The sequence below is a fragment of the Aedes aegypti genome, chromosome 2 (assembly GCF_002204515.2).
Source record: "Aedes aegypti strain LVP_AGWG chromosome 2, AaegL5.0 Primary Assembly, whole genome shotgun sequence".
Taxonomy (NCBI): Eukaryota; Metazoa; Arthropoda; class Insecta; order Diptera; family Culicidae; genus Aedes; species Aedes aegypti.
In genome coordinates, this window is record NC_035108.1 from 137,540,561 (window position 1) to 137,567,187 (window position 26,627).

Consider the following 26,627-nt stretch of genomic DNA (forward strand, 5'->3'; position numbering starts at 1 on the left):
CCTTTCAGGATTCTCACCAGAATCCTCTCAAGATTCTCATCAGAATACTCTTGAGTTTCTTACCAGAATCCTCTCAGAATTCTCATCAGAATTCTCTCAGCATTCTCCCCAGAATCTTCTCAGAATCCCCTCATCATTATCACCAGAATCATCTCAAAATTCTTACCAGAATCCTCTCAAAATTCTCACCAGAATTCTCTCAGGATTCTCACCAGAATCCTTTCAGTATTCTCACCTAAATCCTCTCAGGATTCTCACCTAAATCCTCTTAGGATACTAACCAGAACCCTCTCAGGATTCTAACCAGAATCCTCTCAGGATTCTCACCAGAATCCTCTCACGATTTTCACCAGAGTCCTTTCAGGATTCTCACCAGAATCCTTTATCAACTGTCATCAGAATCCTCTCAGGATTCTCACCAGAATCCTGTCAGAGTTCTTACCAGAATATTGTCAAAATCCTCTCTAGATTTTCATCCAATTCTTTCAGGTTCCTCATCAGAATCCTGTCAGAATTCTCAGAATCCTATTGTGAATCCTAACAGGATTCTCATCAGAATCTTTTAAGGCTTCTCATCAGAATCTTCTCATGATCATAATATGAATACTCTCAGAATTCTCATCAGAATCCTTTCAGGAATCTCACCAAAAATTTTCTCAGTATTATCACCAGTTTTTTTCAGGTTAATCACCAGAATTTGCTCAGAACTTTCACCAGAATTCTGTCAAAGTTCTCATCAGAATAGTGTAAGAATACTCTCAGGATTCTAATAAAATTCTTTTAGGTCTCATTAGAATCCTGTCAGGATTCTCATTTGAATCCTGCCAGGATTCTCATCAGAATCCTGTTGAGATTCTCATCAGAATACTACTGAAAATCCTGTCAGGATTCTCATCAGAATTCTTTCAGGTTTCCCACCAGAATCCACTTAGGATGCTCATCAGATTTCTCTCAGGATTCTCACCAGAATCCTGTCAAGTTTCTATTCAGAATTATCTCAGGATTATCACCAAAATCCTCAAATGATTCTCACCAGAATCCTCTCATGATTCTCACCAGAATCCTCTTAGAATTCCTATTCGAATCTTCTAAGGATTCTCATAAGCATCCTCAAAGGATTCTCATCAGAATCGTTCCAGGGTTCTTATCAAATTATTTCACTATTTGTATTAAAATCCTCCCAAGATTCTAATCAGATTCCTCTTAGAATTCTCATCGAAATCCTCCCATGATTCTCATCAGCACCATCTCAGGAATTTCATCAGATTCCTTTCAGGATTCTCATCAGAAACATCTCAAGATTCACATCAGAATCCTCTCAGGATTCTCACCAGAATACTCTCCGGATGCTAATCAGAATCCTCTCCGGAATCTCATCAAAACCCTCTCCGTATTTTTATCAGAATCCCTTTAGGATTCTTATCAAAATCCTCTCAGGATTCTCATCAGAATCCTCTCAGGATTCTCATCAGAATTCTCTCAGGACTCTCATCAGATTCTCACCAGAATCCTCTCAGGACTCTCATCAGAATCCTCTCCGAAATCTCATCAGAATTCTCATCAGAACCCTCTCAGGACTCTCATCAGAATCCTTTCAGGATTCTCATCAGAAACCTCCAAGGATTTTTATCAGAATCATCTCAGGGTCTTCATCAGAATCCTCATTAGCAATCTTTTAGGAATCTTCCAAAAACGGAGCAGTTAGATTTAATGTTTTTATTGATGCGAATCTCCTTAAAATTTGTTTTTATGTTCCTCAAGAAAATTGTTTCTTGAAAATACGAATTTCAACTACCGTCGTTGGGGGGTGACAATGGGTCAAAAAGGGATGTGTACGAATTATTTATTGAATAACTATCGCAATTTAACTCCAATAAACTTCAAATTTGGTGTGTATGTACTTTGATGGTACATTAACAACTGTTCAAAACATTAAAGAAAAATATTTATTCACAGCAGCCCCACAAGTGAATGAAAAATGACTCAATCTCACCCCATAGAGGGGGTGACATTGGGTCACTGTAATTGAAATAACTTGTTTTTGATAATATGGTTGCAAAACCATTCACAGCTGAAGAATATTGATGAAATACGATACAAACAAGATGAAAAGATATCTAAGATGTTTCACAAGTATGATAAACCCACTTAAAAGAACGATTATACCAAAAAATTGAAGAGCTATGAGAAAAAATATGTAAACACAACATTCATCGTCAAGTTTACATAAATTTTTTATTTTTTTTCCCTCGAATTGTCTTCAAAGTCTCATCCCTATTGCCATGAAGCCTATTGAGTTTCCCCACAGGTGTACTGAAACAGTGATTATTTTAATTCTTCGCAAATAATTAAATTTCGGAGCGACATTCCACGATCAATACATTTCAGGCAGATGTTGATGTCATAATCACGATATTTCAGTGTTCCAACTCATTTTTACTTTCAGGAGATGTTTCTATAATATGAAAACACTGATAAATAATTGAATAAAAAAAAAAACAATCCATTTGATAAAATTTTACGATGTTGCTGCGCACGGAATACAGTTGCTGGATTGAGAAGTTGTCAAAATGCGTTGCATTGTTATTCAATGTACGGAATCCTCAAGTAGACTAGTTTGATGTTTCAGAGATGCTGTATTTAGAAAGAATAAACACATCTTAATGAAAAAGAGAACTACCGGCACCGTAAAATATCAAAATAGTGGACTTGCAATTTCATTTACTGTTGTTGTTGCTTGACCCAATCTCACCCATATTTTTGATGTTTTAGACACCGTACCGAAAAAAATATTTTTTGTTGTTGAAAAATCAAATATATTCCGGAAAAAAAACGAGTGAAGTGTAATGAAAAGACTTTAAACCTTCTACTAATATAACGGTAGAGGTTAAAGTACATGCGTGATACTTTGCACAGGAGAAATTTAATGTTGTAAATTTTATCTAATTTCAACATACAAGTTTATTGATATAGTAAACAAAAACAACTATTTCTAAAAATGTATTTTGTGATGAATTATGTGTAATAATATGTTCCCTAACATATGAATTATTAATTTTAGTAATATCACCGTTATTAGCTGAAATATTTCATAAATCATAATTTTCCGTTTTGACCCAATCTCACCCCCCAGACAAATTGTCACCCCCATCGACGGTACGAAGCAAAATAGTAGAACTTCCTACTAAACTAAACTTCATATAGCACCAATGCATCAAGAGTGCCGTTTGTATTTCAAATTATTTGAATGTGCTTCCGTCACACCGCATAATGATTGTGTTATTAAAGCTTTGGTTAAAAAAAAACCCGAACACCTGACTTCTTAAAGCGATATTTTTTAAGAAATTTAATGTTAGAAATTTGAGACAAATCAGTATCTTAAAAACAGAAATTCATTCATATACTTACTTGTCCACAACCAGTTTTGTGAAGACCAAATCCCTCTTGTAGAAGACCGGGTTGTTGTGCTCGTGATTCACGGCCTTGTCCATCAGTGGGTGTGAACGGATGAAGTTCAGCACCGAATCCGGCAGGGTGGAAGTATCGTTGACGCACGTGCCCGGTCGTGGATCCGGAATCTTGGAGTTCAACACCGGAAGCCAGGCGGAGTTGGATGTAGCTTGCTCCTTAAATTTACCTTTGGGACGTTAACCGGCGGCAGCAGCGATAGGCGATAGCACCAAGAAATAGAGAAATAAATCACAATTTAGTGCGAAAACTCCAGGCCAACATTAGCTCATGTGCATAACTTTCCATCCTTTTGTTGATTGCTTCTCTGTACTTGAACTGACTCGTTAGCTAGCTGGGCTCCCAACAAGAAGGGTGTGTATGACTGTACGGGACGACGCAGTAAACCATAAATCAAAAGCAATAAAGTGTGAAAAAGAGCCACGGAACCAGTCAGTGGCAGAAATATTTCATTTTTCGCATACTCAGCCCCGGAGCCAAGGTACGCAATTTAAATTAATTTGCAGCCACGCGATAAGGAAACCGAAAATGCCTCGTCAGAAATGTTCAGGGACACGTCTAAGGGGGATGGTGTCATTTTTAATGCTACGAATCTATGATGTACGTACCACGGTGCGTGGTCAGATTCATCTTTAAGAGAGGCCAATGAATTTTTAAGTTTAAAATAATACGAGTTTAACATTAAACAGTTCTTAACAAGGACAATTAGCATTATGAAGAAGCGAATAACTCTCTTTATGTAAATTTTCCACTTTCTATGCTTCACTTTTTAAATCTCTTGTATCCACTCTTCTTGCATTAACATATTTATAGCTAGCCATGTTTCATTAACTGTAACTCACTTGTAACATGTATACAAAAGGTTTAGCTTCCACATTTTCGCAAATATAATTAAGTTTAGTAAAACTTGTATTAATTTTGGTTAGTACAAACTTATCATCTCTGAGCAAAAATGATCACCTGGATAAAGCATGTAGTGGAGTTGCTATCCTCGTTCATAGACGTATAAAACATCTTTTTTTTAAGCATTGAATCCTCATGCATAGCACAAGTTCTTTTTGGTCTCGAATGTTTTTAAAACTACCTAAAGCAATAAAACAGTATTTCTTAGTGCTATAAAGACAGTACTTTTCAATGTTGAGTGGTTCCACAGAAAATGACGATTTTTTTTCCCAAATTTCATTTTTATATATTTTGATTTGGATGAAATTTTGCACATGCTTTCTTTATGCCCAAAAATGCCTTTTTGCATCATCGGTTCGCTGTTTTGACTCTAGCCTTACTTTTGAGAAGGGCCTAAGAAAAAAATCTTTAATAATTTTCAAAAAAAATATATCTTAGAAACGGTTTGTTCGATCAGTTTAGTGTCTTCGGTAAAGTTTTAGGTTATTGTTGGAACTATCTGGAAAAAATGTACACTGTAGAACAAATGTTGTAATTTTTTATTATTTCGAAAATAAAGCTTAAAATCAATTTTCTCAAAAATCGTATTTTTGATTTTTTTTTATTTGTTAAAGTAGACAAAAAATGAAGTCTTTTGCACAGTAGGTCAAGATGGAGAAATCATGGACAAAAAAGTTATGATTTTAAAAATAAGGTGAATTTTTGAAAACGGTCATTATAAACTTTTTAAATATTTTTCAACTCGATTTTCGACAAAAAAGTTATGATTTTAAAAATAAGGTGAATTTTTGAAAACGGTCATTATAAACTTTTTAAATGTTTTTCAACTCGATTTTCTGAAAGTACGCAAAATTTACAACAAAAAAGGTATACGGGAATATCAGGCTAACTTTTACCGTTTTAAAGATACAGCGGTTTCAATGCAAAATTATGATATAATTTTCAAGTTTCGGTCATTTTCGAATGTTTTTCGAGGCCCATAAGCCTAGAAATTTGTTCATTGTCTGAAAGAGCAGATAATTTTTGACTAAAATGTTTGAAAAAATATTGATTTGGTAATTTTCCATGGTATGAGGCGAAATAATGTGCCATGTAAAAATGATTTATTTATTTTTTTAACAAAACACATCTTCAACATTCAACATTGTGATATTTTGATATGTCATTATCAAGAAAATATGGAACAAAATGTTACAAGTTAAAAAATAACGAATATAAAGCAATCAATACGTGAAATGCATTTATATCGATTTAAGATAATGAAATATTTCCATTCGAAAACAAAAGCTTAATGAGTAGAGGAGTATAGTGCCCAGTTGTCTCACACAAATATACCTGAAGTTTTCTTAAAGTACAGCACATTGGTATATTTTTGTGGTCGGACAGAAACGTACCTAATAGTTGATTCAAGTACCCATGTTGGTGTTAAAAAAGAGCTGATACAGCAAAGACACAAGCAAGTGATAATCAAGTGAAAAGTAAAAGGTAGCTTAGAACAATGAAGTATAAAATGAACACCATCAACAAAGGTTATGTAAATGTGTTTTCAAAAAATTGTTCAAAAAGTTACCGAAATCTCACGGAAAGTAATATTGCCAAATAAGTTGAACTAGGATTTGCAGATGAAAATCAGCTTAATAAACAATTTAAAATTTGCGATTCGTGTCGTTTACAATTTACAAAAGAACAGCATTATCAAGCAGTGATGACTTATCAAGTAGTGAAGAGGAAGATGTTTGCATGGAAGAGGAAACAATAGAAGCATCAGCACCAGCAACTTCAATACAGTCAACGGATTCCAATATGAATATTCCTAGTCAGGAGTCATTGGAAGCAACGTCAGCAACTTCAATAGAATCAACGAACTCCAACTTGAATGTTTCTAGTAAGGAGACATTAGAAGCAACGTCAGCAACATCGACTGAGATAACGGATTCCAACGTCCCTGAATACATCCAAAAAGTGAATATCGATATTTTCAATGAGTCAATATCAAGTATACTCGTAGCGCCGATCGATAAGACAAAAATTAGTTCTACTAAATATAACATAAGCTAAACATTACATATAATTTGCAATTGGATTAGATGGACAAATTGATGTGAAGATTTGCGAAAAAGTTGTTAAACTTCCACTCGGCTGGTTAGCCGTAAACCACGATTCATAATTAAAAACAAGTATTTATCGAACAACGGACTCATGTTCCGTAACCTCATATTCGTTAACTCCTGCGTTCATGAGTCCTCTCATGGCGTAGGAGTAACGCGCCCTAACTAGAGATCAGGGAGTCGTGAGTTCGTTTCTCACTGAGAAGACGTGGAACTTTTTCGCAAATCTTCACATCAATTTGTCCATCTAATCCAATTGCAAATTATATTTAATGTTTAGCTTTTCGGTAGTTGTTAAACTTCCACTCGGCTGATTAGCCGTAAGCCACGATTCATAATTAAAAACAAGTCTATTAAATATGTCACGAAAAAATATCACGAGATAGTCAACAGCATTAGACAAAACATCTTTGCGCTAAATTTGATGAAAATAGAACCGGCGAATTCTATGAAATAATTGAGCAGCTCAAAGAAAAGTTTACAAGTGAAGGGACGACAAGGGCAGAGCAATTTAAACTCTTAACTGTATTGCCTAAATCATGGACAGCCGAGACAATTAAGAACACATTTGATACAACTTTATACACGGCAACGGAAGCAAAACAATTACTGAACAAAAGCGGCGTGCATTCTACTATTGCACTATTGCAACCACTGGATGAAAATATCAAGCACGTGGTTATGCAATTTTACGAGGATGATGAAACCAGTCGAGCAATGCCTGGTCAGCGTGATTGTGTAACAATTGGGAATGACGGAAATCGCCAAGCTGTTCAGAAAAGGCTCATGACTACCACATTGCGAGAGCTCTACAACCGATTCCAGGAATTGAACATTGAAATACAAATCGGATTTTCATCCTTTGCTAAACTTCTGCCTAAAAACTGTAAACTCTTAACTAGCTCGGGAACTCACAACGTTTGTGTATGTACCATTCACGAAAATGTGAATCCCATAACCCACAGCCTTAAAAATACGGTTTAAATAATGAATTAAAAGTGTTTACAGATAGTTTGACAGTAGATTGCTTTTTACGCCGATGTGAAAATTGCATTGACACAACTTCCTTAGAAAAAAAGTTATTAGAAGAAATGGATGAAAAATTTGTTGATGACATTATTTTTGAACAATGGGTCACAACTGATAGATGCGATATAGAGACGTTTACAAAACAGAAGGAGGAGTTTGTTTCCTATTCCATTCAAAAGTTAGAAGTTAGAAAAATTGATACCACATGATTTAATTAAAAAGAGCAGTCTACATTCTTGAAAATAAAAAAAAATAACTTGCAGGAAAGAGACTTTGTAGCTATATGCGATTTTTCAGAAAATTACAGTTTTGTACTTCAGAATGAAGTTCAAAGTCATCACTGGAATGCGCAGCAAGCAACTATTCATCCATTTGCGATTTATTTTAAGGAAAATGGCATGCTCAATCATTTAAGCTTTGTAGTAATTTCCGAAGATTTGCGGCATGATTCTATATCCGTTAACTTATTTATCTCAAAAATGATTAATTTTATACGCCAAGAAAAGCACTTAAATTTGAACGAAATTTATGTCATGTCCGATGGAGCTGCATCACAATATAAAAATAGAAAGAACTATAAGAAAAACTATGATATAGATGTTGAATGGCATTTTTTCGCAACATCACATGGCAAAGGGCCCTGCGATGCATTAGGGGGGACAATAAAACGCATGGCTACAAGGGCTAGTCTAGCTAAAGAACGTGAACATCCCATCAAAAATGCCAACGAATTATTTGATTGGGCTCAAAAGCGAAAGGAGGAGCAACTAACACAAATTTTCTTTTCTTATGCAACTACAACAGAGTATGAACATACCAAGGAGCAGCTTAATGAACAATATTCGAAAGCAATAACTATTCAGGGAACACAAAAATAGTATTCATTTATTCCAGTTTCCGTAGATATGATACAAGTTAGGAAATTTTCAAACTGTAATGATAGTAAAAAAATTGTAAACATTATGAAAAATTAAGAAATCTGTATCAAAATAGGACGCTCCATCATTGTATACGAACATGAAATAAAATGCTTTCAGACAAAAAAATATTCTTTATTTTATCAACTCGAAAAACATCCGAAAACAACCAAAAGTTGTTAGTTTTCAGTAAATTTAATTTTAAAAACACTGTATCTCTGGAACGGTAGCAATTACCCAAAAAATTTGTACATACCTTTTTTGTTGCAAATTTTGCCTACTTTTATGAAATCGGGTCGAAAAGCATTCAAAAAGTTCATTTAGACCATATTGAGAAATCATCGTTTTTTTTTTTAAATCATAACTTTTTTGTACATGATTTCTCCATCTTGACCACTGTGCAAAAGACTCCATTTTTAAAATATAAAAAAATCAAAAATACGATTTTTGAGAAAATGGATTTTTAAGCTTTATTTTCGAAATAAAAAAAATACAATTTTTTTTAACTTGTGTATTTTTTCCAGATAGTTTCAACAATAACCTAAAACTTTGCGGAAGACACCAAACCGATCAGACAAATAGTTTCTGAGTTTTATTTTTTTTGAAAATTGTTAAGGCTTTTTTTCTTAGGCCCTTTTCAAAAGTAACGCTAGGGTAAAAATGGCGAAACAATGATGCAAATAGGCATTTTTGGGTATAAAGAAAGCATATGCCAAATTTCAGCCAAATCAAAAAATACAAAAGTAAACCGACATTCGAATTCATATGGAACCGCTCTGCTACAAAAACAAAACTTTTCAGTGTATAATTTTCTACATTTTCGACCATTCATTGTCTGTCGATTCATGTATTCGGTTTTTGTTGTACCCGTTAGTGAGAGCTATTAGTGGTAATACTTCTTGGACCCCGTCTAACAAAAATATAAAATGTTGGATAAATACAAATATAAATGGAACAAATCGGTACAAGCTTCTGATCTTCAAGCAAATTTTTAGGCCAGCCATATTGCACGGATTACTGATATCTAAATAAAAATTAATCGAGCCTCTAGCCTTTCATTTACCTAATTTATAGGAGTACAGATGAAGTAGCAAGAAGCATTATCACAACGTATAGAATGAAAACCGACAATCCTAACCACCATCCTCACCTGCAAAGGCACCATGTACTTCCCCGATGTCGAAACTGCAAACCGCCGAACCCACCAGCCCATTGGTGCTCGTTGTAAAAGTCGCGTAGAATTTGGACTTGTCTGACGGCAGCTGGTACACGTCCTGAATCTCGTTGAAGTAGAACGGGAACTCGCCCGAGATGCTGCAGTTGATGCGCGCCTTCAAATACGTTGCCCAGTTCTGGTTCAGGATGTTCTTGCCACCGGTGTCCTTTTTACAAACGCGGGCAATCCTCGAGTAAACCGCCTTGCCACAGTTGATGTACTCCACGGCCGTCTCCCGGAAGAAGAAATAGACGTACTCACCGATGTCAAACGATCCGACAAAGTTGGGCTCTGTGGGGTAGGAGAAAATGTTTGTGATTAAAATTGGCTCTTCCATTGATGGTTTTGCAGGGTAATTAATAAATACAGCGCCCCTCCCGGTAAAACGACAATCTGCGGCAGAGTTTTGCCATCAAGGAATTTTTAATATCCATGAAAGGTATCTCTCATCATTGGTTGTCTCTATTGCACATTTGTTGCAATATTCATATACTCTGTGGGGAATAACTCATCAACTGGCTTTATGCGGTAAAACAACGCAATGGACAGAATTTTACAGGGGAAACCAAATCAATCGACAGTGTGAGACAGGAGAAAGGAAAAGGGGACCAGACTAATCGATATCTTTCTGAGATAGAACAAAGAACGTGAGTACGATTTCAAATTTACAAAGTTGAAGTCTGGATGACTGCATGACGGACGTGAAGTTAGGGAACAGAAATATTAATTTATGTTTGGTCTGTGACTCTTTTGGGTGAGATAATCCAGCAAGCTATTAAGTCCAACACACACAAATAATTAAAAATACAACTACTATGAGATTTTGATCTTATTCTGATTTATTTGAACTTATTTTTTTTTGTCTTCATAAACGAGATTTTTGGCCCTGGGCTAAGTTCATCTCGAGACCAACGGCTATACTTCTCTTCCGAAGAAAGTCATTTTTTTTTGTCATAAGTGACTATCTCGGGGATGGGATTTGATCCAATGTCCTCGGCGTGTGTTCTAACCACTGCACCAGGGCCGTCCCCAACTTATTGTTGTCAAGTCTTGGGTAAAAAATTACAATTTGTTTCATATTACAGTTTTAGTTCTCAAAGTCATAAGTCGGTTACAATTACAATACAGGTCGGACTCGATTATCCGGAGTATCGATTTTTTTTTCACTCCGGAAAATCGAATCCTCCGTATAATCGAATCACTTAGAAAAAAAATGAAATCTTCGATAATAGAACTTAATCATTTTCTTTTTTCGTTGTTTTATCTATATGATGCGGTGGCGTAGCCAGAAATTATTTCTAAGAAAAGTAGGGGTCTTTACAAGAAACATTTTTTTTTTTGTCTGCATACACAAAAAAACATTTTTTCAAACCCCCCTCTTCCTAAATACTTTCAAAACTGCAAAACCATTCATATTGTATATTGCAATTCCAAGTTTTCTCAGATTTATGCATAAAAACTGAAAAAACAAGAACATCAAAATACAAATTCCGGATAATCGAGTCTAAAATTCCGGCTAATCGAATCCCGGATAATCGAGTCCCCGGATAATCGAGTCCGACCTGTAACAATTTAATTTTTGAACCGATAGTTTCAGTCCAACATTTAAATAGTATAAGGTTCTTTTAAAATATGCTTAGAACAAGTAATATCATATCAACTTTACTAAAGTCAAAAGTATTTTGTTTTTGTATGTTTCAAAAGTGGTTCAAATTTTTAAAGTGTATTCTGTGGTGCTAGCTGCAAGTTTTCAATTTGTTACAATTATATCAAGAGATATATTGGAGAAGAATTCTTGCTAAGAGTCATTTTCTCGGTCTCCACTTCAAATTCTAGTAGGGTAAAAGCACTGGTTAAGAGAAGATATACTACAAATTCCTCAAACGCATGAAAAATAACGGAACTGAGCTGAAACCATTTTTAAGCTTCACAAATCTCAGTTTCAGCCAAAAATTTAGCTTCGGTTTCTAAATAGGCCAATCATAATGATTTATTATGAGAGTGGCTAAATTAGGAGTAGCATGGCCAATGTGGAGGTATGAAAGTTAAAATAATGAAGAAAATCAATAATTTTTCTTATGTTTTGAATCAATTCCGACGAGTAAATGAATATAACTCAATCGTGTGAATGTAGTCTACTGAACACAAAAGGCTTAATACTAATTGGCTATGTAAAACGGTGTATGATCCACTATGGCTACAACTGGTGTATGGCCAAAACCGGTGTTTCTGCCCTAGTCAAACATTTTTTTGGTTTTCATTTGTGCATTGAGATTATTTTTTTTGGATTTTGCCTTCCAATAGACTCACAACTAAAAAATTTTGTCACACCAAAATACTGTCACATCATGGTGGATGGCGTCGTAGCTAACAAAATCAACATGTAAAGCTGTGATTACACAGGGCGTGCAAAGCATTGTGAATTCAGCATGGATATTCACACGAATTGTATAATATCTGCACGAACTACTAGCAAACATTTTGTAGAAACAAATTCGTGCATTCAACTTGCGTTGCATAGCAATCATAGAAAATTGAGTAGTACGAAAGGAAACCAAACTATTCATGGGCCTTGGTCAGATTGATATTGCGATTCTTTTGAAAATTTTCCGTTCTGCGGTAGCCGCCAAGTTCTACCGCAGCTGTCAAAGTTCTACCGCAGGCTTGAAAATCATTGTATCATTGAACAAAATCATCTAATCACGGTGTACTATATTAAGAAGGTGATATATTCCGAAAACTGACAGCTACTTGACGACGTAATTCCTATCCATCTCGAACAAATTTGCCAAAAAAAAAAAGATCTTGTGATCCGGAATGTATATGGTACGATAGGAGTAACATCACATGTTTACAATCAAACTTGATATTTACTAGAGATGGTCGGGTTTCACATTTTCCAAACCCGAACCCGACCCGTACCCGACTTATTTTATTCCTTCAAACCCGGACCCGACCCGAACCCGAGACGAAAATTGAAAAGCAAACCCGGACCCGACCCGAACCCGAAAATTTTTCGCTGTTCAAACCCGAACCCGACCCGAAACCCGAAAAAGTTTTCTAAGAAAAACCCGAATAGAACCCGGGTTCAAAAAGATGATAAATTAATCGTTTCTGATGCATTGGGAAGCTTTCAGGTTGTTACTTTGTGAACAATTCTCACCAAACCCGACCCAAACCCGGCTAAACCCGACATTTTTCAAGCCCGAACCCGACCCGTACCCGATAATTTTTTAGCCTTCAAACCCGACCCGAACCCGAACCCGAAAAAATAAACATTTTCAAACCCGAACCCGACCCGAACCCGTCGGGTTCGGGTTCGGGTCGGGTTTTGGGTTTGAAAACCCGAGACCCGACCATCTCTAATATTTACATCAGTAAAGAGCCTGCCTTGTTATTTTTTATGCCATGAATCTAATCAAAGCATGTTAGTAGAGTGAAAAGCTTTGTGACATCTGCGGTAGCTTTCTATACAACCGTTAGCTCTAAAAAATTAATGAATAAAAACAATGGCTTAGGAAAAGAATTTCTCCAGAGATTTTTCCAGGATTTGTTACGAAGATTTCTTCAAAATTTCCTGCAAGATAATGTTGACAGACTTACAACGATTTTTCCAGAGATTCCACTATTGGCAGATTCCTATAAGAAAAACTCTCAATCGCAACCAAAATCTTTCTGACCGGCTCAAATAGGGCTCCAGGAGTTGCTCCATGGTTTCACCAAGGATTATTCCAAAGATTTCTCCAGGAAAATATCTAGAGAGGAGGAGTTCATGCAGGAATGCCTCTAGTGATTCCTCTATGAGAAGCAATCTATATTTTTAATGAAGTTCCGAAGACTGCTCGAAGTATTCCTCTAGAAAAAAAAACTCTAAAGGGATTCTTGCATAGTTGCCTTCAAGGATTTCTCCAGGAATTCCTACAACTTATTTAGGATTATTAAAGGTATTTCTATACTATACTCGGTCTCTAGTAACAACGGTTGTCTAACTAACATTTCTTCTCTTCCCCGATGACCGTAAGGACGTGGCCGGCGCCGTTATTGACTTTTAAAATTTGAGCTCTCGATTTGTGCACATTGAAGAATGGTAAGCTAATCCCAAGCCCCATTCATAAATTCCCCGTGCAACTTTGATTGTTCTGGTCAATCACGGAGTAGCAGCTACGAATTGTACGGTATCTATGCTCATGCTCATGCTCATTCAAAAAACTCTAAAGGGATTCTTGCATAGTTGCCTTCAAGGATTTCTCCAGGAATTCCTACAACTTATTTAGGATTATTAAAGGTATTTCTACATAAATACTTCCACGGATACTTGCAGAGTTTTCCCTGGGTTGTAAAATTCCTCCACGAATAATTTCGGAGATTGCTTCAGTGATTCCTGCAGGGATTGCTCCAGGACTGCACCAGGAACACCTCCAGGGATTTTTCCAAGGATTATACGATTAATTACATCATGAACTCCAAGGATTTTTGATCTTTAGGGATTTTTTCCAGATTTTTTTTCAGAGAATTGTTCTGAATATCGAAATTTTCTCCAAGAATTCCTCCAAGAAGTCCTCTTGAAATTTCTCCGGAGATTTCTCCATAAATTCTAGCGATCGCATCAGAAATGATCCCAAGAAGTCATCCAGGGATTCCTATAAAATTTTTATCAGACACTCATTTTCTGGAGATTCTTTGAGGCGTACCGGGATGATTTTCTGGAAAAAATACCTGGATGGATTCACGGAAAAATACCTAGATGGACTCCTGGGGAAATCCCTGCCTAAAGGAACCTTTAGAATAAAAAATGAAGAAATCTCTGTAGGATTCCATTGAGGAATATCTAGAAAAATGCTAAGAGGCATTTTAGGGAGAATCTCTGGTATAATATCTAAAAGAAGCACTGGAAAAAACCGATGGCTTTGGAAGAATATCCAAGGAAATCTCTACAGGAATTCCTGAAAAAAAAAATTGTTGAGCTATTTTTGGAGGAACCCATGAAGAGAGTTTTGTGGAATAATCCCTGAAAAAAATGTTAAGATATCTCGGAAGAAAATCCTGGCAGAGATTTTCTCAGATTAATCCCTAGAGGAGTCTCTGTAATAAAATCTGTAGGAATCTATGACTACATAGGTAAATTATTGGAGGAATCGTAGGTGTTATCTTTGGAGGCATCTTCGGAAAAAATCCTGGAAATTTCTTCACTGTAGAGACAATGCTGGAGGCATCTCTAGAGAAATCTCTGAAATAATTGTTGGAGAAATCGACAAATTTCTGAAGGAACACCTGTGAAATTCTTTGGAAGAAGCCCTATAGAAAGTATTCTGGAGGATCCCCCGAAGGAGCCTCTGGTAGAATCCCTGAAGAAAATCCTGAAGTAATGGAATGGAGTTCTATCGGAACCGCTTTAAAAAAATACGGTTGTGAATCAAAGTTCTTTCTTAACAAATTACTGGGATAATTCTATGAGGAATGTCTTTAATAATTTTTAAATGTTTTATGTATACTATTTGTATGGGTGGCCATGACTTTTATCCAAGATCTAGACATTTCCTTAAAACTGTACAAAAAAAAAACAATAAAATGCATAAATGTATTCTTTCAAAGAAGTATTTCCAAAAAAATGCACTGGATATGACTAAACTTCCTTAATTTTTTTTAATTGATATTTAAAATCAGTATAACTTTCAGGCCCAACTATAAAACTTGTCAGAATCGCGTAAGTTAAAAATGGTTCCTTTAATTTATGTTTCTGACAAAGTAAAGCATCCCATAACAAATGATTGACTGCAGACAAAAAGGCAAACATAAACAAAAGCGTCTCATGTTGCATTAATGAGGCTCATTATTTCATTTAATACGAAAAATAGCTTCTTATCATTTTTATTTAAAATGAGATTGAATTGATATATGTTACCGTACACCCTCGCAAATTTGAACGATACCTCATGCAAACCATCGGACAAATTTTTAATTTGAACTTTTAATAACCCTAAAGTCGTCTTTCTGGTAACCTCTTTGGCTATTATATTATATTCTACGTTTTGTTACGCTGCTTTCCATTTCGCTTTACTTTGTTTCATGACTTAAATGATGTTTGAATCATTTTCAATTTGAACGATGTCCATATTAGCGGGGTACAAATTAAAAAGTTTATTTATTTTTTAAAGTGGTCATATTCCTTGGTCAAATCCGGTATAAACCTTCCTTATAAAATCAACGGAAATTTGCAGGATTCTGTTATAAACCTGATGGGCTCTATAGGAATACTGAGACACACGTAAGGAATCGTCAGGAACACGCCAAGACTCTGAAGCATCTGCTTAGGAATCCTTACGATCCCACCAAGGATTCACAGGATCTCGCCTAGGATTTTGATAGGAATTGGCTTCTTAAGGTTGCGACATAGCGATGAACATTTTCAAAAAAATATTATTCCAAGGCTACCACTAACCTTTTGAAAATCCCCAAGATTTTGCCAGTAATACCCAAAACTCTACTAGAATATAGCTCTCAATAACTGACGCAGTAAGAACAATATTCCCAACTAACATTTAGTGCAAATGTAAACATTCTCTAGGCCCTCTTTATACGGCTTTATGTTGAGTAAAGGCGCTGTACATACGAACGAAAGCTTCTATGCGATCCTTTTACCAACAAATCTGGCGAATCTAATCAGTCACTTTTAAGCTGTGGTGGCAGCTCTCATTCATACCGATCATTGCTCTATCTCGACAGTTATACGACAAGTAGCTGTGTAACATCTTCGGAAGGCGCTTTCTCAATCATTTCGCAACTTTTGAATAATTTTTATACAGCTTCGGTGTATTATCGATTAAATATTATTTCCAAGCTGTTTCACAGCTTCCGGAATTCATATCATAAGTATCTTAATAAGTATGATCCCAACGTTACCTGCCACCGCTTGGAATCGAACTTACGATCTCTGCATCCACAAGTCTCGACGCTGTCATTGTTGCCACCACAGTCTATATCAAAAGGCAAAAAAAAACAAACCGTTTTGTTCTACATCGAAAACGGTTCACACAATATTTTATAATGATCGTAAAAGATGTCATAGCCACGATTACACCACTTCATCAGGCTGTAAAAGGGTGCGAAACGTCAAACGCAATGTTTACATCCAACAAGCTGAGTAGATGTACCACAAGTTGTTGTTTTACAGCTTACTGCTGCATGCTTGCTGTATAACTGACGACAAAGCGCTTCTTAGTTATGTATTGAGCAGCATAACAAATCATATTGTAAAGAAGCAGCCGGATTAATGATGGCGAGTTTTATTCCACATTGTTGCTATCTTTTACGGTGTTGAGTTACAGCTTAGTGACAGCAGCAAAAGCGATAATTGACGAAATTTATTCAGCTAAGATTTGTAGCTGCAAAACGTTTGCGTTACAGCTGTATTAACGCTAATCGTTCTATTTTTGGCAGCTTTCATTTTTTTGCTGCGTTCGCTGCTTCAATTCAACTGTTATACAGCACAAAGCAAATAATCTTGACTTATAGCGCTAAAATTGTTAGTTGGGTAGGCACTTATACCACAGACAGGATGTTAAAACACTCTCAACCGTATTCATCGAACGCTTCAATGACATTCTTGAGAATAAGGTGTAGTTTGAACTATGTTCGCATTTGTCATGGCGGTTGACACTTCTGTATTTCACTAAAATACAATTTATTTTTTGAAGTCCCTCAAATGCACGAATTGTTGCTTTATTTGTTTCTTTTACTGCGATGTGTTTGACATACGCAATGTATGTAACTCCACAGTAATAAGAGCAGTGAGCTAGAAAAGTGAGACAATATTTATGAATAAAAATCTATGGGAGTCATAGACTTTATGTTGCTATTGTGTCCGTGCTGAGCTTTGTTCAAACGAGATGTATCAAATCTGAAGAAAAGTGTTTATTTTTTAATATAACAACTGGAAGACTCAGGTGGACTGGTCACATAGTATGGATGCCTGAGAAAAAGGTTGGTCTCTAGTTAGTTATGTTACGTTACGTTACGTTTCGTTACGAATGCATGGCCAATGACCATCCCGCCCAAGTAACATTTTCATTTTTTTTTTTCATTTACTTCAAGCTGTTGTTACCACCATATCGTTAAAACTCATTTTAGAACTTATTAGTCTTAACAGCTTTAAAAACCCTTTGATAAAACTCCGTTTATCCCGGCCTTTACACACTACAGGAGGTTGTTAAGATAATGCCTTAAAATTGTTTCTAAACTTCTTAGTTTTGTATCGCATGAATACATCTACTCTTGTAGTATACTCAATAGAGTGATGCAAATTTTGAAACTTTAGCTCCCCTATGCTTAAACGATTTTTCTTATGGTGAATAGCATCCTTCCAATCTTTGAAGTGATTCGGAAGAAATTTGACTGTGCATAAGCCATTTGAAGTTTATATGGAGATTACTATGGAAAACGCCAAACTTGTGTGTCCAGCCCTCTACCTCTTCGTCATAAAATTTTATGGAAAAGTGAATAAATTCTTCTAATGTGAAATCCTCCCAGCTACAACTTTGCCAAAGACCACTTTTTGATTGGACATCAGGATAAATTTTTATTCATCATTATAAAGTTGATTTGCGTCTAGCATGCTTCACCAACTGTTCGGCAGGCAACAGTGGTACTCCTGGCGGGAAGAATAGATCAAAGTATTCCAGGCTACTATGCTCTACATAAAAAAACCAGTGTTGCTCTGAAAGTAGTTGAATGATCATCTTAGCATGATATAGACTTAGTTATCAATAATAACAAATTATCCTTACGCCCTATCAAAATGTGGTCTTCGGCAAAGTTGTAGCTGGGAAGTTTTCTCATGAAATGAGTGTTTTCACTTTTCCATAAGTTATTATGATGAGCAGTTAGCGGACTGAACACAAAAGGTTTGTCTTTTCCATAGTAATTTCCATATAAACTTCAAATAGCGTGTGCACAATCAAATTTCTTCCGAATCACTTCAAATTTTGGGAGGATCATTTTCCTCATAATCGTTTAAGCAAAGGGGAGCACAAACTTCAAAATTTGCATCAGTCTAATACTCAAGCATGGGAAAATTCACTCACTCACCCGAACGCTACCGATAAAAAATAGCAAAGTATCTGTTGCCACCAAATGTTCAGTGAAAGCTGAACCCTACTAAAGAAGCCGCAATCCCGACGAATCGCAAACGCTTGAGATAAACCTAAAATCAAAAGAATCAGGGAGCGGAGAAAGAACCAATCCGCTCTTAAATGTGGGACACAAAAGAACGTGTTCATTACTCAATTACTGAAAGCATACAGGGGAAAGTACGGATTTCGCGCTCACTGAATTATTCCGCCGTGTGTATTTCCAATCAGTGAGCGCTCATCAGCTCTCAAATACGAATGCCATTCGTGTAGAATGGGATGCCTTCGGCACACGGAGTCGGTAGTGAATCGTTCTGTTGCCGTTTTTGTATATAACTTGTCGCTCGGCGAACACGTAGAAAGCGCATTGTCATCGAAATAATACTGCGGAACACGTTTTTGTTTTAAGCACTAAAATACCGCTATTTACTAAATTAAGGGTTGCTGAATCTATTGACGCTTTCAAAAATATCATAACACGTATAGTTTTTGAACTATTGACTGTTGAAAATGCAAAATCTGACTATTTCAGCCAACTTGCATGCGAGTTTGCCAGCTTGTATTGCAATTTATTCACTTAATTTGCCACATAATTCAAACTACATGTGTATAACAATTATTATCAACAAAGTTCATAATACTTTCAATTCCAGTTATTTTTTGATTGGTTTGAAAAGTATTGCATTTTGCCGTATAAGAGTAACGAAGTATTTTGTATGGAGACTGCAAGCATGTTGGAAAAATTATTTAATCTAAGTTCAATCGTGCAATTTAATCCAAATTATATTTGAAATGGAATTAAAAATCATATATTGCAAGGTGGTTTGATAAATCTTTCTTTAAATTTCATGTAAACATCAATGAAAACAGTGTTATATACAATTTTGACGACCTGTAGCAAAAAAATAAGACGTGCTGGGACAATTCTGAGAACGGCATTAGATACAGTAACCCCAAATATTTTAGAGACACATAATTCGATCCTTGAGACACGCAAAAATGTCATTTTTGTTATGCTGTGTAATCAATAACATGGACACCAAATAAGCGTTGGGCAAATGTAACCAGCACATCGATGTAACTGAATCGATTTGAATTTGAAAGGTCGAATCGATTCGCCGATTTAATCGAATCATTTTAATCGATGTTTTTGAATCGATTCAAATTTCAAGCTCATATGAAAATTTACAAAAAAGCTCTTAAAAAGATCAAATGCTCTAATATTGTATTATTCAATTCCTTCATTCAAATAACACTCGAAATTAAGGAATATAAATTCAATGTTTCAAAACTAGGTTCAAGATTCATCAACTCATTAAAAAATTCTCATCAATTTCACACTTTTGAATTGAAACAATAAATCGAATGAAGAAAATCGATTCACTCGATTTTGAGTGATCCTAACATCAATTCAAAAAATCGATTAATCGAAACGCAAAAATCGATGTTCGAAACATCGATTCAAAATCGCCCATCGCTACACCAAATATACAAGGAAGTATATACGGGTTTCTAATGCAAATATAAAATATGGCTAATTTTATGTTTATGAAAAACGATTTCCAGAAGCACACAATATAAAGTCGATCCAAACTTACAAAAAATCAGCATCTTCAGATGTAGGGCAACCGAATAATTGTGATGGATGGTAAGCGGTGAAATCCTTTTGTAGACTTGACTATCTATCGTTCTCGACAAGTGAATACAAAAAGCTCAAAATTGGTTTTCTACAAACATTAATCTGGTGCAATGATTTATGTTTTGAACCTCAACTGGTCTTTCAAATGTCCCATTCTAATTACACTGTGTAAATAAATCTCTTCTTCCGTATACCCGGGTGGTCAATGAGATCACAGAAAAAACTGACCCATGATAATCCGTCTTTCAATTACTGGTCTCGAATACGATAAACGCTACAGCTTTTCTCTTTAACCACCCCCACACAGGAGGTAACGGACACGAATAGGTACCTGCCACAAAGAACACTGCCTGCAATAAACAGTGGCAAGTTTTCCAACACCTGTGGACAAAGCCAGACTCGAGTGCAAATTTCCATTGAAGGAAGGGGTGAAAAAGCCTTCTGCAAATAAAAAGGATGAAAAAGCTTTATGAACTTCGCAAAGTCAACACAGCTTTTTCATCCTCCGGAGACTGCTGACTGGGGTGCTCTGCTGCAACAAGGTCTGAACGTTCCCAGTGAGCTACGATGACGACGACGACGGCGACGATATACCCAACTCGTAAACTACTGGAAATAGTTGGAAAATGATACAGAGGTTCCGTGAATAGTTTGTGGAACCGGTGGCACAGAGTGGATTCGCGTGGTTCTAGCAGAGTGACGGGAGTTCAAATGACTGACAATCTGTACATGTAGAGCGCGGTGGGTCCGAAACCGTTATTAACAAACAGAAAGACCTGCAATTTTGTCCCCACCAGTCCCAGTCTCCGACAAAAGCGACAAATTTGCATGAAAACTTTGATTCCCCAAATTGAGTTCAAGATTTCCTGCCTAAATACGCCAAACTCGGAATAATTGATTACGATTGGCACCCTTTGTTTCTTCAATAGAATCAAAGTTACTGAGTGAGAGATTCTCACTTGTTTTTACAGAAATAATTTTCTTAAAGTTTTTTTTTTTCCCGAGGCGGTGTCCAAGAAGGATTATCACAATAAGCTTTCGCCTACGGGTTCAACGAAAAATTGAAGGCACTGGTCCAGACAAGGATCGAAAAAAGATCGATAGCACGAAAAAGGATTGCAGCACTGGGTAGTTGCTAAAGGTTGTTTTGTTGCTTAAGGTGTTTTTAAGGTGAAACATCTCGGAATCCAAAGATGGCCGCCACAATGGCCGACTTCTCCCCCTACTCACGTTTTCAAAGGCATAAAACTGGAGAAATAGTTGGCAAACGTTCCTGATTTTCTTATTTTAAGCTTTTTGCTAGTGCACAAAGCCAAAATAAAAAATGCACTGTTGTGGGATGCTTTCTTCGCGAGGTTTGTGGCTTTGAAGTTTTAGAGCAATCTTAGAAGTTGATTCTAAACTGTTTCACCTTGAAACACGAAAGCAGAAACAATTGGTCTAAGCGCAGCACGAGAGTAGCTTGCGCTTATATCAAACGGCACAGTACGGGAATTATCTGGGATACCATATCTTTTGAATTCTGGTTGCAGAATTGATTGTTATTTTTTTGTTTTCTTAATGATGGTTTTAGCCACACCGTGAGTAGAAACGTTGGTTTTTATCAGCCAGTGAGTCAGTCAGTTAATTTTTTTTCTCTCTGTCTCGGCCAACGACTGCCGGCACTAAGTCAGTGAATGCTAAATGTTTGCTTGACATCTTTTACCTCCCACATGGGGTTGGCTGTGGAAACCTTCATTGACACATTTGAGCAGAAACAAATACCGGTGGCTTTTTCTCTGAATGGACCGAGATTAAACAGAGTTGGTGAGTGACCTTTTCTTCGTTTGCTTTTCTTTAGCTAGAGCAGAACACGGCAATTGAAAGGAATGGATTAACACATTCAACCCCAGAATACCCATCTTGTTACGGCACCCAGCGCTGGACATGACCATTAATTTGCCTTATCGGCTTCGAACATAGCCTTCGGTTGTTTACAAGACATTCACGACAAAGCTATTTTGGTCAAACACGCATCGTTTGAATGGATCGTTTCGAGAGCCGGCTTCTCAATGATCAGCATTATCATCAAATCTCTATTGTTCTAGCATCCTGAAGTGGTTCATTGAAAACATGATTCGTTTGGAGATTTCCACTATTCTAGCAGAAGACGACATCGCAGTCACTCCAACCCAAATGCAGAAACACAATGGAACAAACGAACTTACCAACTAACCAACCAACCAACTCTTCCATCGTTACACTCCGAAGCATGCCAAAACCCTAATAAATTATCTCACCACAGCTCCAAACCACTTCAGACGAAGCAAATTCCTTCCCCCACCGGCTCCACCGAGTGTTACCCAATACCTTCGCCCGTTCTGGCTGCTAAGGGGCGATCCATTAATTACGTAAGACAATTTTCGGGGTTTTTCAACCCCCCCTCCCCCCATGGTAAGATTTTTTGTATGAAAATTAAAAATAAATTGTATGGTGCGTAAGAAATCTCAAACCCCCCCCTCCCCCCATAAACCCTTACATAATTAATGGACAGCCCCTAAGTTGACGCACTCGAAACTAGAGGTGTACGCCGCCGGTATTTTTTCACGCTGTTTTCAATAAGTTTCCTCCGGTAATTAATGAAGTTATGTTATGCAACACACAATTTTAACCTTGATCTAAGTAAAACGATGAACTATTCTATAAAATTTAAGATCCTACCGAGATGCTAATAAAAACAATGTTGTGTATTTTTTCCTGAAATTTGAACACTTTTGAATCGAAGCCTGGACAACTGTTTAACATGAAATATGAGTGGAAATTAATCAATAATCGAGACACCTTAATTGATTTTTACTTCAGAACACTCAAGTTTTGCATGGAGATTTCATTGAAATATGGCAATGAATTTCCAGGAAAGGATGGTCATTTACTTTTTAAATTGAATGCCTTCAACGCTTAATTCAACTCTACGAGACAACACTAGGAAGATTCGCGAACTAGGCGAAACTGACAAAATGTACACAATTTAAGAAAATATTGATTGTCTATTCACTGCACTTGAACTTTTCCCCTATCGATAATTTAACTATTCAAAAAACGCAAATTTGTAGAAGACGAAACTTCACCTCATGCAAAACCACACACTTTATTGATTACGCCTGTGTTTTTGTTTATCAAAGTGATGGGCGCATCCTAAATCGAAATCAAAACACGGCGAGAGTAAACGGCGACACTGCAAACAAAAAATAAACAAGACGTACATGGCGGGCTTAATGGAAACCTGAATGTAAACACGGCGCAAAAGTAATAGGCGACACTGAAAATAATATCGATTACAGGCTCATAACATTGGGCGATACTGACATACTCGAGTACGTTTTAGGCGAAACTTTTAAAGATTTTTTGAGTACGAAATAGCTAGGGGAATTGTAGGGGATGTGTGTGGTATTGATGAGGGTTTTAAAACTAGGTTTATGAAATGTGTATAACAGTGAAAAGGTTAACGTTTGAGTATATTTTCTCCAATTGGGAATTAAAATTTCACATGAGAATTTCATTGCTTATTTTCTCATTGTTATTGATTTGTCAGATAGGCCCTTATCGCGAATCTCTCTCGAACAGTAGAGTAGTTTAATGTCTTTATAGCTAGCTCAGATATTTTGTTGCGATGTTATTAATTTATATGCTAATTCTTCAATTCTGAATTTGAATCAAGATGTACCGAAGATGAGACAGAATGAGGCCATGGTCAGATTTGTATGAAAGTAACAGGAAAACAAGATTGAACATATATTTTAGAATGACACTCAATAAAGTAATTTCGGGTGAAATTGATCATTTTTCACGGTTTTTCTAGTCTATTTTCTATAATGTTAACAATGCCAAACAACTAAATGCAGGAAAACAAGTACGAAGGTGAGCCTCATCGACTTATGTATATTAATTTTCTAACAAATGTCATTTTAGTGTTAACAAATATCTCTAAAAAAAAAATTCAGAGGATCTCATTTCTGGGTGAAATTGATCACTTGTCAATGCCATTATTGTAAGTTTTCAAAACAACTCTACATGATAAATTTGAGCTCCCTGAATCCGAATATGTTTGTCAAATTCTTAACAATGCAATATTTATATACCGTCAAGCTACCATTCACCGTGCATTTAAGAAAAATTTGCACTTCAAAAAAATCAATAACTTTTCCAAATAATTTGTAGCGTACTAGAATACCACTACGTAGCGTGCAATTATATCATAATTCAGGGAAAAATCTAAAACTAGTGATACAAGACAAAAAATTACTCAAAAATTATGTTTGCAACTGTCATGTTAAGGTCGCCTCGTACCGTTCTATGTCACCATTTACCGTGCACACTAGTGCACCATTCAGCGTGCGTATAGTTTTGGTCATGATTTTATTTCGTATCTTGAAGAAACGTTGTTGATGAAGCAACTATGTTGCAAGTAGTGTGCGCAGTCATTTTTAAGTGTATTCAAATCTTCATTTACCATAAAAACGCAAAAAGTTTAAAACTCGGCAAAATATTTATTTTTTCACTAAAATCTTTATAGGAGGTTTGACTGTATTGTCCTAACCATTCCATATTCACTCAAAAACTTAATATGAAGTAGTTTAATCACGACATAACAATAAATCTAATAATATCGAATAATTTCATGCTTTTTACACTAATGCACGGTAATAGGAACCATATATACTGAAATGGGTCCATTCACCGTGCATTTGGGTTTCCACTGAGACACAATAAAAAATTCTAATTTGTATAAAATCTCATTGCTCATACGATGAAATACATCTTACTAAAAGTATCCACAGTGAAACCTTGTTGAAATTTTGAAAAATTTAATAATCTAACGTTAAAACGAAAAATGTGAATTCTTGGTGTTTTTACTAAGAGTATTGAAAAATCTCATTATCAAACAGAATTCACATGATTTTGACTGCATAAACTAGGTTTTTCAAAATGCTTTGTGACAAAAACTACTTCATTGCAGTTTTATCTTATTTTGCTGACAAAAGAATAATTTGTGAAAATTGTATGAATATTCTGTAAGAATTTGTATATGTGCACGGTGAATGGAGGCCGCACGGTGACTGGTGACTTAACGGTAAATAACGAATAGTTAAATTTCGAGAAATACGCGGAAAACGCCTAAATGTATGCAGTTTCCTTAGGAATTCAATGATATCTAACAGAAATTCAATTATTTCAACCATATGAGCTAATTGGTACGAATTTTGGTGATGAAATCTGGTTTGGGGATATATCTCAAGCATCCTCATAAACTTTCAGGTTTATACCATGTTCAAATCCTTACTTACAAATAGAAGTTCATTGGTGTTTGTCAATACTGCTTCGCGCATGATTTTGAAATTTTACATTATTTTCATAGTAATAAACATTATTTATCGCAAAAAACTTCACAATACACAATTCGACAAAAATTACAACAAACAACGTTCATTTACTGCAGCTTACATTGATATATGTGCTCTATTACGAATAAATAAAATCGTGTGATACGATGATCAATTTCACCCTTCTGATCAATTACACCCGATTTTACCTAAGTACCGTGCAGCACGGTGTACTATATTGAGAAGGTGATGTATTCCGAAAACTGGCTACTTGACCACATCATTCCTATCCACCGCGAAAAAATAATTGAAACAAAAAATGATCTAGTATTCCGGATGGTATATGGTACGATAGGACTGACGTCACATGTTTACAATCAAACTCGATGTTTACACCAGTAAACATTCTGCCTTGTTAATTTTTTACAATTTTCGAACGGACTCATATTTCAAACACATGGCGTATGGCGATTGCGTTGAAATGTGTAACTTCTATATGCCATAACATTTCCATTAAACAATGGTCAATAAGATCAGTAATAACAGTTCAAATGATCTTATTTGCGAAATTCGACATTTATTTTTCGTAAAGACTATCTTCATTCACAGATTTCTCTCCATCGTTGCTGCAGAAAACTGATTCACTTTTCGTAACATGTTTTCAATGTAGTAACTTAGTTTCAATAAAGGATCACTCTACCATGCTTCATGAAGAAGAAATATTATAGATTTATTCTATTTGGCGAAGTTATTGACGTAAAAGAGGATCGATGAAGTGAAATCGCTCATGTCAGTTAAGCCATAATGAAGGAACTGTGTCAAATTATTCTTTCGAATATTATTGATTCGTGGAATTCGGAAT

The 26,627-nt window shown here is 35.9% G+C and overlaps 1 protein-coding gene across 3 annotated transcripts in view; it reads right to left on the reverse strand.

The window, feature by feature from the left end:
• Positions 1 to 26,627, reverse strand: part of LOC5567324 (semaphorin-2A) — a 418,406-nt gene that overhangs the window by 54,440 nt on the left and 337,339 nt on the right. For all 3 annotated transcript variants that reach the window (XM_021842536.1, XM_021842537.1, XM_021842535.1), the window contains exons 9-10: positions 9,576 to 9,932; positions 3,409 to 3,637 (exon numbers count right to left, since the gene is read on the reverse strand). In XM_021842536.1, coding sequence (XP_021698228.1) covers positions 3,409 to 3,637; positions 9,576 to 9,932 — 586 coding nt within the window. The remainder of the gene's footprint in view (positions 1 to 3,408; positions 3,638 to 9,575; positions 9,933 to 26,627) is intronic.